The sequence below is a fragment of the Dipodomys merriami genome, unplaced genomic scaffold (assembly GCF_024711535.1).
Source record: "Dipodomys merriami isolate MVZ:Mamm:240054 unplaced genomic scaffold, mDipMer1.0.p SCAF_9, whole genome shotgun sequence".
In the NCBI taxonomy this organism is placed as follows: Eukaryota; Metazoa; Chordata; class Mammalia; order Rodentia; family Heteromyidae; genus Dipodomys; species Dipodomys merriami.
The window spans coordinates 52,190,894-52,206,651 of NW_027206512.1; the positions used below are offsets into that span (position 1 = coordinate 52,190,894).

Consider the following 15,758-nt stretch of genomic DNA (forward strand, 5'->3'; position numbering starts at 1 on the left):
GCCCCACTGACTGACCAAAAAAAAAAAAGTTTCCTTCAAGGCATTTATAGTTAAGTACTAGCAGCTGCAAGTACAGAATAGCTTCCTCCAGCCACACTTATTTCAGCTTGTCCAAGGAAAAACAGGTCTTAGAAAAATTTCCAAAACTTCCTCCCTAGGTCAGGTGCAGTGGTTTAAGTAGGGATCCTGGATGGAACTTAACTGGGGCAAAAAAAAAAAAAAAGATGAAGGCAACTTCATTTCAACAGAGCAAACCAGATGTGGTAATACTTCTATAATCTCAGCTAGGTGGGAGGTATCAGTAGGAAAATTGCAAACTGAGGCCAGCCTGGGAAAAAGACCTCAAGATTATCTGGAAAATAACCTGAAGAAAAATGGGATGAAGCTGGGCGCTGGTGGCTCACGCCTGTAATCCTAGCTACTCAGGAGGCTGATATCTGAGAATCGTGGTACAAAGCCAGCACTGGCAGGAAAGTGAGTGAGACTCTTATCTTCAATAAACCACTAGAAAACCGGAAGGGCGCTGTAGCTCAAGCAGTACAGTGCTCAACTTGAGCTGAAGAGTGCAGGGACAGCACCCAAGCCTAGAGTTCAAGCCCCACGACCAACCAAAAAAAAAAAAAAAAAAAAAAAAAGGGGATGAGAACATGGGCAAGCAGAGGGCATCTACTTAGCAAGCACAAAGCCCTAAATTCAAACCCTAGCACTGTCCCAAAACCTCTCAACACTTTCGAGAAAAAAAAAGAAACAGAGTACAATTTTAAGAAACAAAATAAATAAAACACAAAGTCAAGTTCAAATTCTCTTGTATAGGTACTTCTGTAGCAACAAAACCACCATAAGTCAGATTAAACAATTCTCTAATCTTTTCCCATTAGCCCATCCACCCTTGCTTAGATTGCCACTAGTAATCCTTCTGGTTTTCTAGAAGTGTAAAGAATAAACAAGATTTACCATGTAGTGTGTGGCACAACCTGAGGTCTCAGAACTAAGAGTCTGGAACTAAGACACTGGAACCTAGACCTGATTCTAGACAAGACTTGTAGACATTATTTCATAAATAGAGCAACCAACATTTTTCCAACTTACACTAACTCAGCCTCCATCCACCTTCTTTTTCCTGTCCCTTTCCGCAGTGGCCAGGATTGAACCCAAGGCCTTGGCATGTTAGACAAGAGCTTTACCACGACTTTCGCCCAGGTACCTCTCTTCTAACCTCTGAGAGCTCCCTGAATTTCAGTGCTCTCAGACTGTACTGAAACTGCTTATTTCTTGTAAGATGCTCAGAGAGGCACCAGCTTTGGAAAAGTAACCCTTTTCTGTTATACCCACAGCCAACAGTAGGATATAAGGCCTGTTCCCCAGATCTAAAGACTTCCTGGATACATCTGAGTGAAGTTTACCAAAGACACTTACCTTAGGAGGGAGTCCAATCCGATGGAACTTTCTACCTACTTTTGGCACTTTCTCTAAGGCATACTTTTTGCCTCTTGATTTTGCCCGGTCAATTGCACTGTAGTTAAAGGTCTCACTAACAAGCCAAACCACCTAGAAACAGTTTAGAAAAAAGTGATTACAACTTGCATTTTATATATATATATATACATACATACACATACATTCATATATATATACACATACATATATATATATATATATATATATTATAGTACCACCAAATTTCGCTCATGTTTAAAGTTTAACACTCTGATAAAAGTACCAGAGAATTTAAAACAGAAAGGTCATGTTGAAAGGACATTATTTCTTTTGAAAGAGGTATAAAAGCAGCCTAAAATTTTTCGGTAGGGAAAAACAAAACAAAACAAACAAAAGCCTTGTCATATAGAATTAAGAATGAACCTTTTGAGGAAGGCTTCAGGTAAAAATATATACAAGAAAACAATAGCACTACTGTAGGCACATTAGTTATCTCTACATAGAGGTCCAAAGGCTTTTCTGCTATTTTTGTTTCTTAATTTTGTTTGTTTTTAACAGGGTCTTGCTACGTAGTCTAGGCTTGTCTCAACAGTCATGATCCTCCCTCTTCCACTTTCTGTTGGGATGGCTACAGGTGCGCATCACCATGCACTACTTTTCTGACGTCTAAATATTAGTCCTTGCTCCTCTTTTGTTACCCACATAGACCCGCACAAGATTAGGAGACAGAGCCGGCTACCAGTAGTACCTGTAATCCTAGCTACTCAGGAAGCTGAGATCTGAGAATCATAGTTCTAAGCCAGCCTGGGCAGGAAAGTCCTTGAAATTCTTATCTCCAATAAACCATCAGAAAACAGGAAGTGGCACTGTGGCTCAAGTGGTAAAGTACTCACCTTGAGCTGAAGAACTAAGAGACAGAGTTCAAGCCCCTGACTGAGCCAAAAAAAAAAAAAAATAGGAGACAGGAACAAGGAACTAGTTGATCATGATAGTTGGGTAACCAAAAGAGACTTAACTTCAAGCTCTATCAGAGTCAATGTCATTCAAATATCCACAGAGTAGCTATAGGTGCTAGATTGAAAACAAATATTCTGTTACCTTTGTTTTAGGGACAATGCCCAGGTGAAGCTTTTCATCCACCAGGGAGGCACCAGCTTCTGAAAGGTAACCCTGGTTAGGAAGCAGGCAGCCTCTGCCGAAGCAGCAAGGGCAGCAGACCTTATGAACATACTTGGTCCATTTTGGATTCAGTTGTCCATAAGGTTCTTCTGATTTGGGCTTAAACACACCAATAATTTTCTATAGAGGAGAAGAATGGAAATCTTAATGAATGAGAGGAAAATAAAACAGGCTTTTCTGAGGATGGGTATCAGTGGGGAGGGTGAGGAGAGGGTAAATGCGGTTGTGGTAGTTTATATGCATGTACAGAAATAGAACATCAGGAGGTTGAGATCTGAGAATCACAATTCAGAGCCACCCTGGGGAGATGGAGTAGAGATCCTTAGTTCCAGCAAAAGCCAGAAGTAGAAGCATGTCTCAAGTGGTAGAGTGCCAGCTGCGCACAAAAAAAGCTAGTGAGACCGTGAGTTCAAGCCCCAATATTGGGGAGGCAGGTAAACAATGAAACTTATGTAAATTGTTTTAAGGAGAGAATAAGAAGAGTGATAGATGCGATGAGGTTGGTGTGGTACTGTATACATGTATAGAAGTGCCCAAAGGAAACCCCCCTTGTACAACTAAGTCTTTAATAGGGTGACTTAGATCAAGATGCATTGTATTTATAAAGTCATTTGTTGAATAGTAACTCCTTTGTACAACTACTTAAGTAAAAATATAATTTAAAAAATCAAGATGTATTGTACAAAAATTGACAAGTTCAACTGAAACAAACACCTCTGTACAACTATTTAAAGATAATGAAAGGTAAAAAAAATCTTAAAGAGTAGAGATCTTATTAGGCGCTTATATATATATATGGACAATAAGCCACAAAATACATTCTCATAATTTTCTATTGCCTTCCCCCTCCACATTTCAACACAATCCTCAAGTCTTGTATTTACTTCCAGTCACATGTCACATTTAATGTTAAGTAGCAATTGAAAATCAAGAATTTTTTTTTCTTTTTTTTGTAATGCCAGTCCTGGGGCTTGGGTACTGTCACTGATTTTTGCTCAAAGCTAATGCTTTACTGCTTGAGCAACAGCTCCATTTCTGTTGTTTTGTTTTGTTTTTGGTGTTCAATTAAAGATGACAAGCTCACAGACTTTCCTGCCCAATTTGGCTTTGAACCTCAATCCTCAGATATCAGCCTCCTTCCTAAGTAGTTAGTATTATAGGCATGAGCCACTGGTGCCCAGCTTTAAGAACCATTCTCGGAGCTGGGAATATGGCTTAGTGCTAGAGTACTTGCCTAGCATGCATGAAGTCCTGGGTTCAATTCCTCAGTACCACAGACACAGAAAAAGCCAAAAGTGGTGTTGTGGCTCAAGTGATAGAATGCTAGCCTTGAGCAAAAAAGAAGCTCAGGGACAGTGCTCAGGCCCTGAGTTCAAGCCCCAAGACTGGCAAAAAAAACAAAAACAAAAAAAAAACAAAAAACAAAAAACCAACCTTTTTGATCATTGGTTTTTCAAATTGCTGACAAAGTTATAGAGTGAGGGCAAGACTCAGGCCATTTAACCTGTGACCCCACACCTTTTAACTCTAACCAGAGTTAAGTATAGTTTTCTTGTCTTAGATTACTACATTTTTTTTAAAGGCATTTCACTGACCCTCCCTCCTTTCTTAAAGTTGAGATGGTGCTTCACTACGTTGCTAGGTAAGTCTCCAACTTATGAGCTCAAGTGATCTTCCTGTCTCAGCCTGCTGAGAATCTGGGATGTGCACCCAGGCATCTGCAAATATATACACCTCAAACAAGTAGTAGGCTTTAAAATCACTTTTAAAATAAATTTCAGTCTTTGCTCAAAAAATTTTGGATGTAAAAAGAACTGCTTATATATCATGGAGAAAGCTTTTAGAAAAGAAAGGATCAAGTTTTAAAATTTTTTAGTTTAAATGAAGAAAGTGCTACATCAACTTCTCTTTTCTCCTCCAGAATTGTATTTTCCTTCTTTTGTATTTTCCTTCTCTTTTATTGCATTCCAGTGTCTTCAAACAGTAGCCTAGCCTCCCACCGTTGGCATAATGGGAGGGAGAATATTCCTAGGGAAAAATATATCTTTGAAGCTGGGCGCTGGTGGCTCACGCCTGTAATCCTAGCTACTCAGGAGGCTGAGATCTGAGGATCGTGGTTCAAAGCCAGCCCGGGCAGGAAAGACCGTGAGACTCCTATCTCCAATAAATCACCAGAAAACCGGAAGTGGCGCTGTAGCTCAAGTGGTAGAGCACTCGCCTTGAGCTGAAGAGCTGAGGGACAGTGCCCAGGCCCAGAGTTCAAGCCCCATGACCGACCAAAAAAAAAAAAAAAAAAAAAAAAAAAAAAAAAAATATATATATATATATATATATATATATATCTTTGAAAAAAATATTAAGCATTTGGAAATGGCATTAGGCAGGTTTTTAATGTTCATCAAATTTCCACTGTACTCCTATGTGGTTAGGATTTATGAATTTATGCTTAACAAATATAGAAGTAAATACAGGTATTACTTAAGTGTTTAAAACCAAATATAATTATATCACAACAGCAAACTACAAATTAAAATGGTTGGCTCTATTCCTCTAATGTAGTGCTTTAGAAAAAAACAAAAACAAAACAAAACAAAAAAACCCTGCTCTTTATTTTGGAAGAAAAGGTGTAGATTTAATAGGAAGATATCTTGGGACACTCATAATGATTTTACATTTAAAATGGTGTTTTCCAAAATTGTGCAATATATCATAGGTCTAGGAAATTCTCACCCTCTTAGGATCCTTCACAAAGTAACTTCCACTTGACCCTTGAGTGATTCTTTCTGGAAAAACTCCAATTTCAATTGCTTGCTCTGCTCTCAGTACAATATCAGCAAATTCTGGATCATCCAAGAATGAATTCATCTCTGAAATAGCAGAAGTAACTGCATTAAGATCAGCTCATGATACATGATAAAGACCGGTATGTATGGATTAGATTATTGGCTTTCAGGCATTTAAGTATGGAAAAAGATAATCAAGGATTATATGGGCTGCTTTGATTTTCTTGACTGACCCAATCCCACTCTCCATCAAGTCCCAAATAATGACATGGGAAAGAAACTTTACAATTACGTGAAGAAAATATATAACACCTCATTTCTTTGAAAACAATCCTTTGACAACTCTTCTCCAAAGATTCTGTCCTCCATTCTACTTCAGCTCTAACTCCAGTCTTGCCTCTGACTACCAGCATCTGTAGTCTGTTCAGACTTGCAATATGAAGCACCTCCTGTGACCAGAGGAGCACCTGTGGCAAACAGTCCCAAGCCTCTCCACCCCCCAAGAACCTCCAAGGTGCCCTGGAACTTCAACTCTTCATGCTACCCCTGCCAGCTTAAATTGAGTCCTATCAGGGTGAAGTCCCTCCCTACTTCTCCAGGATCACCTGGGAAAACCCCAATTCTGGTTAAACCATCCATTCTATGCCTTTGTGGGGGCAGCTGAACTCGACAGGGAACCAAACATAAACCAATTTCTCTCTCTCTAAATTCTGTACACTTCCTCTCCTACTCTCTTTCAGCAGATGATCTAGTTGAAAAACAATCAGAAAAAATTACCACCACTGCCAGGATCACGACACTGACCCATTATTTGACTGTGGTCCAATTCATACTCTTCCTCCCTAATTTCAACCAGACTTTTTCTCAAGCCTGGACTTCTACTCTGAGCTCCACCTACTGCATTCAACATCTGCACTTGGATGTTAGTAGACACTCAAATGTTACTACCCCAAGTCAATTTCTCACCCTTACCACCCACCTGAAGGCTCATCTGGCCTTAATCCTGCTGCTGGAACCTCAAATTTTTACAGTTGCTTAAACTCCAGATCTAAGACTCATCAGTAGCATCACACTACACACCACCCTTTCAAACCACCATCAGGTTGTGGGGGCTCTCCTTAATGAAAGATATTTAAAAGTATTCTGAGACTCTATCCCCCTCTCTATAGGTTTCCCTTTCACCCATGCCTCTCTATACTCAATAAAGAAGCTGTGGTAATCCCTTAAAACACATGACATATCACGATATGCCTTTGTACCACACAGCCCAAGGCTTTCCCACATCACTCAAAGTCCAAGTCTTGATATCCACTAAAAACCTTACCCAATTGGCACTAGCCAGCCACCATTTGATTTTTCTACTTAGCCCTTATCTCCTAATGTACTGTGTAACTTAGGTAATTTCAGAAGGATAAAAAGACAAGGATTTCTTTCACTGCTGTCTTCCTGGAACTTACACAAGTCCCGGAATAAAATAAGCACTCAATAAACACTTGCTGAATGAAGTATAAGCATTAAAAAGGTAGGGAGACCAACCAAAAGCTACTTACATTTGCATTTGGAAGGTATTTTAAGACTTAAGGTGCATGACTATGAAAACCCAAAACATAATCAACTTTCCTTAATCAGACAGAAACACTGTTGGAAGGGGTGCTGGGACTTGAACTGAGTGTCTCACATTCTTTTTTAGCTTTTTCACTGAAGGTGGTGCTCTACCCCTTGAGTCATGCCTCCACTTCCTGGTTATTGCTGGTTCGCTGGAAATAAAGAGTCTCTTGGATTTATTTGTCTATGGCTTCAAACCTCGATCCTTAGATCTCTCAGCCTTCTGAACAACAGATATGAGCCACTGGTGCCTGGCTAAAAATAAAACTTGTATATACTTAGTTTTGAAAGCTGGTGCTGAAAAAAAAAAGCTATTAGGTATATTTAGAGTAAATAATCCAAGTGTTTTAGTTACTTCAATTGATATGCTCAGTGAAAATTATCCCTTAAAACTCTCAAGAAGGATGAAACTTTTTCCTGTTGACTTGGAAGAGTGGGCATTTAACAAAGTATCTGAATAAACGTAAGTACCAGTAACCACTGTCATTAGTCAAATCAGTCCCATGATTCTTCCAGCTCAGGGATTGTAAGCAGGGTTTCACTAATTGCCCAGGCTGGCCCTAAACTCACCATCCTCCTGAGTGCTGGGATTATAGGGCTGTACACCCCTCTAGGCTCTTAGGCTCTCAACAACAGAACAAATTTGAAGAGTTTTTTTGTTTTTATTTTTGCCAGCCCTGGGGCTTGAACCTCCTTTTACTCAAGGCTAGTGTTCTACCATTTGAGCCACATACCACTTCTGGCTTTTTCTGAGTATGAGTAGTTTATTAGAGACAACAGTCTCACAGACTTTACTGCCTGAGCTGGCTTAGAATTGCTATCCTCAGTAGCTAGGATTACAGGTGTAAGCCACCAGTGCCTGCCTTAAAGTTGAAGTTATTTCAACCTTGTTCCCAGTACTAGTGCACTTTCTGTAATATATTACTAGCAAGTAGTCGTTGGACTAGTGCGCAAATATTTTTAGAGTGATCCCTACATCTTTTTTTTTTTTTTTTTTTTTTTTTTTTTTTTTTTGTCGGTCGTGGGGCTTGAACTCTGGGCCTGGGCGCTGTCCCTCAGCTCTTCAGCTCAAGGCGAGCGCTCTACCACTTGAGCTACAGCGCCACTTCCGGTTTTCTGGTGGTTTATTGGAGATAGGAGTCTCATGGTCTTTCTTGCCCGGGCTGGCTTTGAACCGCGATCCTCAGATCTCAGCCTCCTGAGTAGCTAGGATTACAGGCGTGAGCCACCAGCGCCCGGCTCCTACATCTTTTTAATGTTCCTTCTTGTGTGCTTAAAAACAAACACAATCTTTCTTCTCCAGAATGAAGTAAGTCTCCTGCAGTTTCACCCTCCATCCTGGACATGCCGTGCAGAGCAAACCAAAATCTATATATCCTGTTCAGTGACAACCCTCTACACACATAAAGACCATTCCTGTTTCCCATATGTCCTCCACCCTCCACCTCCTGTCCTAGAGAAGTGGGTTGGGGGACTTTCAGCATCCTAGTTATCTGTCTACTTCACGCCTCAGTAGATCAAAGTCCCAGTAGAGCCAAGTAACCTATTAGGAGAATAGAGGACCCTCAGTCTTGATGTCAAACCATAAGAGACAGCTCTCTAAGGCTGCTTTAGTTATTAGGAGTCCTGTGAGCACTGGGTTTTTTTGTTTTGTTTTGTTGTTTTTTGGTCCATTGTGGGGCCTGAACTCTGGGCCTGGGTGCTGTCCCTCAGCTCTTCAGCTGAGTAGCACTCTACCACTTGAACCATACCACTACTTTCTGGCTTTTTCAGCTTATGTGGTGCTGAGGAATCGAACCCAGGGCCTCATACCTGCAAGGCAAGCACTCTACCACTGAGCCACCTTTACAACCCTGGTTTCTATTACAACATCTAAGCTCTTAGAACACTCATGGTCTCTCCTACTCTGAACTGGATTTCTACTACATGAAGGCCTTTATGTTTGTTTCTATTTAACATTACTGAATTGGCTTTATAGGCTATTTTCAAGGATAATATAGCTCTGCTCTGTTGCTTTCAATAACCATTCTCTGAAAACTTAGTAAATCTGCTTCAACCCAAACCAGACCAATCAGAGAGCACTGCTGTCAAATAATACTGGATGTCCTCAGCCCTCTGGTGACACAGTATCCTTCCCATAGGAAAAGTTGTATTCTTTTACTTGAAGATGGTCTGGTTCACCATATCAGTCCACAAAGGTACTTAAAAATAATGGGTCCAATTATCTCATTACTGTTAGAAAAAAAAAAAAAGGCTAGGAAGTGGAGCTATAACTCAAGTGGTAGAATGTCTGCCTTGAGGGAAAATCCCAAGCCAGATGGTGAGGCCCTGAGTAGTTTAAGCCCTAGTTCTGGTACACAAAAAAAGAAAAAGAAAAATTACATAATATTAACTATTCTAAAATCAAAGCAATGGGTTTTTAGTGGATATTTCCTTATACAATCCATTACTATTACATACTATAGTTCTGCATTCTGTTTATAAGAATGTACTTGGATGATGAGTTTAACTTGGTGGGAGGACCCCCAGATATTACACTGGGTGAGATGTGCTATGGATGGTCTGATGGCTTGTTGCTGTCATCTGGTTTTTAATAGCTGAGGATATAGTGAGTTACATTTTGTTTTTGCAGTACTGGGAGTCGAACCCAGAGACTTGCACATGCTAAACAAGCACTGTGCCTCTGAGCTACTCTCCTCTAGCCTGCTTTAATGTTTTTTCCTATTGGTATTATGGTCTTACTTTTAAGGAATAAATTATAGTGTTTTGATTTGTCGGTGTCAGAAAATCCTCAAAATTCTTTTCTAAGGAGAACCTCAATTTTCCCTTGGTACATTTCCTTTGAGTCACCTTTGACAAGAGATAATGCCATTCTAGCCAAGTTCCAGCATATTCAGGTTCCCTACTTTTCATAAGCTGGCCAAGCTCTGAATCTTCCCTTGCCATTTCAAGCTTTCTTCCCATGGCTAATTCTTACTCATTCACAGTTACAATTCTACAACAGAATGATCTAAGTTCCAGGAGGGCAGAGTTCTTTTTGTTTCGTTTCTGATGTAACCCATGTGCCTGGAATTCATTTGTAAACTGCCAGGAGTGGTGGCTATGCCTGTGATCCCAGCACCTGGAAGGCAGAGACAGGAAGATCTTAAGTGCAAGGCCAGCCCAGGCAACATACCAGAATTCTATCCTAAAAAAAAGGAGAGAAGAAAGAAAAGAATCAACAAACTACTCCCTGGACCACACATTAAGTGTTCCTCCTACTTCTCTGGAAAGCAGAAATTGAACAGGTAAGAGCCACTGTATTACCTTTTATATTTAAATGAGTATAGGTATACATGGAAACTTACCAAGTTTTCATTTTCAAGAAAGTAAATGAATCCTTCCTCCCTTAAGAATAAAACTGCATCTCACCTACTAATTAGAATATTTTCTAGAAAAAAGAATAAGTGGACAAGTGGAGTGAACTGATCCTTGCCTGAGGGGCGCTGATGCTATTCAGCTTTCAGGTGGCCTTCAGGCCACTTCCCTGCTAAACCTCCCCAGCTTCTACATTTAGGGAACAGCGCTCTAGACATCCTTGGGCTCAGCTTTGCCTTCAGAGCACACATACAACAGTCTGCTAGCACTGTTTACTTTTTAGAAGTGGTAGGAGCATTTGAATTCAGGCCCCATTTGAGCCACACCTGAAGTCCTCTTTTAGAATTAGTTATTTTTCAGATCATGGCTTGCCCTTAAAATTGGGGCTAGCCTCAACCCCAATGCTCCTATACTTATGTGTCTTTCCTACCTAGATGTGAAATTGTTTGTTTTAAACTATAGGGATGGCAACCACAGGCCCCCACTGCTTCTTCCAAGTCTTAATTTCTACTGGCAGTTACTCAATTATTTAATGATGGGTTTATTTAATAAATGGGAAAACAAAGCTGTATTATAAGCACTATTTCAGGAATGATCAACAACTAGTTGCTTACTTTCAGAAGCTCAGTTATAGTGGATTATCAAGACAAAAGGAGCATCTATCTATTCTTCTAAACCTTCCTCTAAATTAAATCAGACTGGCAAGGTCTTGAACCTACATTAAGCAATACTGCTAACATCAGCGATTAGAATTTCCTCTACTGAAATATGCTTCAGGGAAGTTGTAAGCCCTAGCCCTAAGGAATCAATCACTTTTATTACAAAGTTAACGTTCAGCACAGTCACTTCTCTAAGAGAATGTGTGACAGGTTATCCTTTCTCGGTTCTATTTTGATTCAAATACTTCGTTTTAATTTCATGAACACAGTAATTGTTTCCTCTCATGTTAGCTATTCAGTAATCTTGTATTGTTTTATTTTTTGAGATTAAACCTCAGTATGTTGTCCAGGCTGGCTTGCTCAGTAGCTCAGGCTGCCTAGAACTCACAAGTCTTCAGCCTCTCAGCTTCCTGAGTGTTGAGATAACACATATGTGTCACAGTGCCTGGCTCTGCCTCTCAGCCTTCTGAGTACTGGGATTACATGTGTCACCATGCCTAGTTCTATTCAGTAATCTTAAAATTGTGAGCTGCCTATATCAAGTCTAATGTACACTTTTGTCTACTAATATTCCAGTCTCCACCTTCCTCAGTTCATTACTTCTCCTGTTCACCTTTGCTCCTTATTTTTTAAATAATCTTGTTTGTACATCTATCATGATTGTGACTTATAAATACACCTTCTTTTTGACTGTGATTGATCTTCGTGAATTCTTACTGTTCTCTGTGAGGTATTTCTATTTGTTCAAGGAACTGGGACCTTGGAGAAACCCCTTTAGTCTCTTTGCTTTTTCTTTTTCTTTTTTTTTTTTTTTTTGGGGGGGGGGCTCCGGTTGCGGAGCCTGAACTCTGGGCCTGGGTGCTGTCCCTCAGCTCTTCAGCTCAAGGCTAGCGCTCAACCACTTGAGCCACAGCACCACTTCTGGCTTTTTTATGTAGTGCTGAGGAATCGAACCCAGGGCTTCATGCATGCAAAGCAAGCGCTCTACCACTGAGCCACCTTCCCAGCCCATCTCCTTGCTTTCTTAAAGGAGAATGAAACAGTACCAATTTCATCAGGTTAGTTATGAATATTGTGACATGCACAGAACTATGCCCAGACACCCAGCTGCTAAGCAATAGCTATTATCATCGTTATTACTGACTCACTGATTAAAATAACTAGTAAAAGAAATGCTTCAACCTTTCATCTTTGACATAGACCTAACAACTAATGCTATGGTTTACTCTATTTCTGGAATCTGCCAACTGACTTATTAAAAATAAGGATAACAGGAGGAAGGGTGAACAAATGCAATCATGGTATGCAGCATACACTGTTGAAAATGACCTATGTAACTTGTGGGCAGGGATGGGAGGGGAAAATGGGGAAAGTGAAAGAAGAGGTAACATTGATCGAAGAAAGAAATGTACTCACTACCGGACTTATGGAATAGTAACTCCTCTGTATAACACCTTAATAACAATAAAATTATTGTAAAATAAATAAGAATAACATTCTTCTACTGGCTAAAGAACGTATAGTGCCTGTTTATATAAACAAAACAGGCATCATAAATGAATCCAATCTCAAAGATATCTTAGAATTAAAGGTGGCTTCATGAAAATTGGATGACAAAGGACAAAAAAGAAATTTTTAAAAACTACATTTAAAAATCTACTAAAAGTTTTACTCGTAAATTTTTCACGTATCTATTTTAAATGTTCCAAGCAGTTTTTATATTTAATTTTAAAATCCTTTTAAAAATAAAGCTTCCACAACAGCCAAGAAATAACAGTCATAACAAAGACGTACAACAAAACAGAAAAAGATCAGGATATGGAAAAAGAAGAGCAAGGCTCAGTTCTGGCTTTACCACTTCCTGGGTATTGACTCTGGGCAAACCACTTACCCTTAAGAAGTTCTATGAAGTCATTACAGTGAGTTTCATTCATTACAGTTTTGTTAATTTTCAATTCTTACAACAAAAATTAGGATCAAAGGCAACTAGCATACCCTGCAGTTAGGAAAAATCAAAGAAATGTAAAAAAACTTTATAAACTAACAAATATTATCATAAAGAAGGTAAGAACTCTAATAATCCATTTGCATTGTAACTACAGTATACTCTATCCTCGTTTTATCTTCTGGCCTTAATATTATTTGCCTATCAATGAAAAAAATCTCACTTTCAAACAATAAATGCAATTTAAACTCTATTAAAAATCTAGTCAGACAGGGTAACTTTGGGGTAGAAAACAGCAAGACAGCCATATGGATCTCTGTTACCTAAGACTAGCTTCTATGTAATAATCTTATGTCCAAATCGCCAATGAAGTGAATTGAATATGGCCTATTGGTGCCCGGGCTCCAAGTTGGTTTGCTTTCTGAAGTGTAGCAGTGTATGGCATCCATTCGCTCACCTAATGGGCACAGATAGTCACACTACACACATTCTCTTCAGACTGCTTGGGAAGTGGAGGAGGAGGTCTCTGCATTAGAGTATTTACTTTTGACTAGAAGTTTGCTTAGAACTAAAATGACCCACTGTAATCAGCATACTAGTATCAGGACCATGTGAGAGAGGGAATGGTGGGGAGAAGGGAAAGAGATAATTAACCACTCCAGGATAAATATTAATAAAATCTACCCTTTTTTGCGATTTTTTTCTTAAACTGTCACATGTAGCCACCCTTCAGGAACAGAGTCCACGCCATCTCTTTGCTCACAGCTGTTGCTCTACCACATGAGCCAGTCAGTCCAAGGACGACATCTCTGAATCCATTCTAATAACAAGAAGTAGGTGATCGTCAACATTTTTACAAACTAGCTGATCTCATCTCTAGCTGGGACTCCCAGAAATCTGTTTATACTCAGCTTGCACCAAATGAACCTAACTTCACTCCGGAACGCCTAAAACTGTTGATCAAACTTGCCACTACCGTGCCTACATTCCACCAACTTTCAACGACGTTCCAGTAAGTTTCTCTTGCACAGGCAATCAATCAGTCCACTTTAGAGGGAAAGTTTTGTTTTTCTCTTTTAAAAAAAAAAAAGCATACAGAAGCAGCTCAAGAAAGAAAAACTTCACAAGAGTGACACCAGCAAGACTGCGACGGCCTCGGTCCCTGGAGGCAAACGTCACAATAACATTTAGTAGAAATGGGCTTTGAAATGTGTCCCGGGGCCAAATGGAGACTTCGTCCTGTAAATATATATACATATATGTGTATATATATATATATATATATTTTTTTTTTTTTTCCTGCTGTCATCCATCTAGCAAATTCCTTAGTGGGCAACTGTATAATTGCAGAGCTCCTCATTCAGAACTCAAGTCCAAACTTGAGCAGACTACTTACGTCCCGGTGCTGTTTTAAGTCCCCCGCCCCTCACCCCCGTGTTTGATTCAGTTTGGACTCTTTCGGAGGGGGGGAGGGAGGGAGGCATGCCAAAAGATCGGAGTTCAGTGACAATCGCCGCCTTCAGGGGGAGCAGCCTAGAGCCGCTGGAAAGGAGCCCGCAGGCCCAGGGCAGTGTTGGGGTCCCCCCCAGGGGGGGGGGGACACGCCCGGGGAGGGGACTCCTTTCCCGCCAGGCGAGCGCTTAGTCGGAGCGCGCCGCCGAGCCGCGCACGCGCACGCGCGAGGTGGGCGGCCGGTCGCACCTGAGGACGCGAGGCGGCTCCGCTCCCAGTCGGAGGTCGAGGTCCCCGACGCCCCCAAGTCCCGGGACAGGCGGCTGGACGCGTCCCCGGGCGGGGCCGGCGAGTCGCCATCGCCCGCCTCGCGGAGGGCGGCCGCGCCCTCGTCCCCCGCGGCCTCCAGCAGCCGCACGGCGCTCCCCGGGGCGCCCCTCCGCGGCCCGGCCCAGGCGATGCGCGGCAGCAGCGGCTCCCGTTCCTCGTCGTCCTCCTCCTCCCGGCCGCCCGCCGACGTCCGCCGGCCCGGCTCGCAGAACTCCGCCATGGAGACTCCCCCCTGCGCCGCCCGCGCTCAGGCCGGATCAGAGCGGCCAGGTAGACCGTTCCGGACTCCGCATCTCGGGGGAAGAGGAGCAGCCGGGCCGCCCGGACGCCACCTCACCACGCTCACAGGCCGGCCGGCCGGTCGCCCGCCCCGCGCGCTTGCCACACCCGCGGCCGGCTGTGCCCCGCCCCTCAGTCGACCTGGTGCTGGGACTCGCGCATGCGCATAAGAGTTCAGACGCCGGGGGGAGGGGGAAATGGAGACCCAGGGGCGGGGCTTTGGGTTGGGCGGGGCTCCAGTGCGGGCGGAGTCACAAGGGGCGGGGGCAGCCATCTGCTCCCAGAGCAGGTAGAAGCCCTGCTAGGGTGGACGCTTTTCTCAGGGTTCCTCATTGGTGCCTCCCCAACCTAAGTAGTCTTCTAATTTGAACTCAGGGCATTGTCTCTGAGCTCTTTTGCTCAAGGCTAGAGCGCTACCACTTTGAGCCACAGCGACACTTCCAGTTTTCTGGAGGAGATGCGTTTCACAGCTTTTCCTCCTTGGGTTAGCTTTGAACCGTGATCCTCAGATCTCAGCCATGAGCCACCAATGTCCTGCTTCAGACATTATTAAGAGTGGTAGTTTGTATTTCCTTTTTTTCCTAACTCACCTACCTAGAGGTTTTATTACTGTTTAAAATCTTTTTACTAAGCCACCTTTTGCAACCATTTTCTGTTTCCTAATTCACTACTTTTTTCCTCTTCATTATTTGGGGTTTGAGTTCTTTTTCTTTTTTTTGATAGCTTGGAGAA

At 41.8% G+C, this 15,758-nt stretch overlaps 1 protein-coding gene across 4 annotated transcripts in view; it reads right to left on the minus strand.

Moving 5' to 3' along the window:
- Positions 1-15,117, minus strand: part of Pi4k2b (phosphatidylinositol 4-kinase type 2 beta) — a 36,841-nt gene extending 21,724 nt beyond the window's left edge. For 2 of the 4 annotated variants that reach the window (XM_070012381.1, XM_070012382.1), the window contains exons 1-4: positions 14,667-15,117; positions 5,347-5,483; positions 2,536-2,736; positions 1,417-1,548 (exon numbers count right to left, since the gene is read on the minus strand). In XM_070012381.1, the coding sequence (XP_069868482.1) occupies positions 1,417-1,548; positions 2,536-2,736; positions 5,347-5,483; positions 14,667-14,967 (771 nt within the window). In that variant the 5' untranslated portion in view covers positions 14,968-15,117. The remainder of the gene's footprint in view (positions 1-1,416; positions 1,549-2,535; positions 2,737-5,346; positions 5,484-14,666) is intronic. The other 2 variants (XM_070012379.1, XM_070012380.1) reach the window with 2 other exon arrangements.
- Positions 15,118-15,758: the final 641 nt, after the last annotated feature.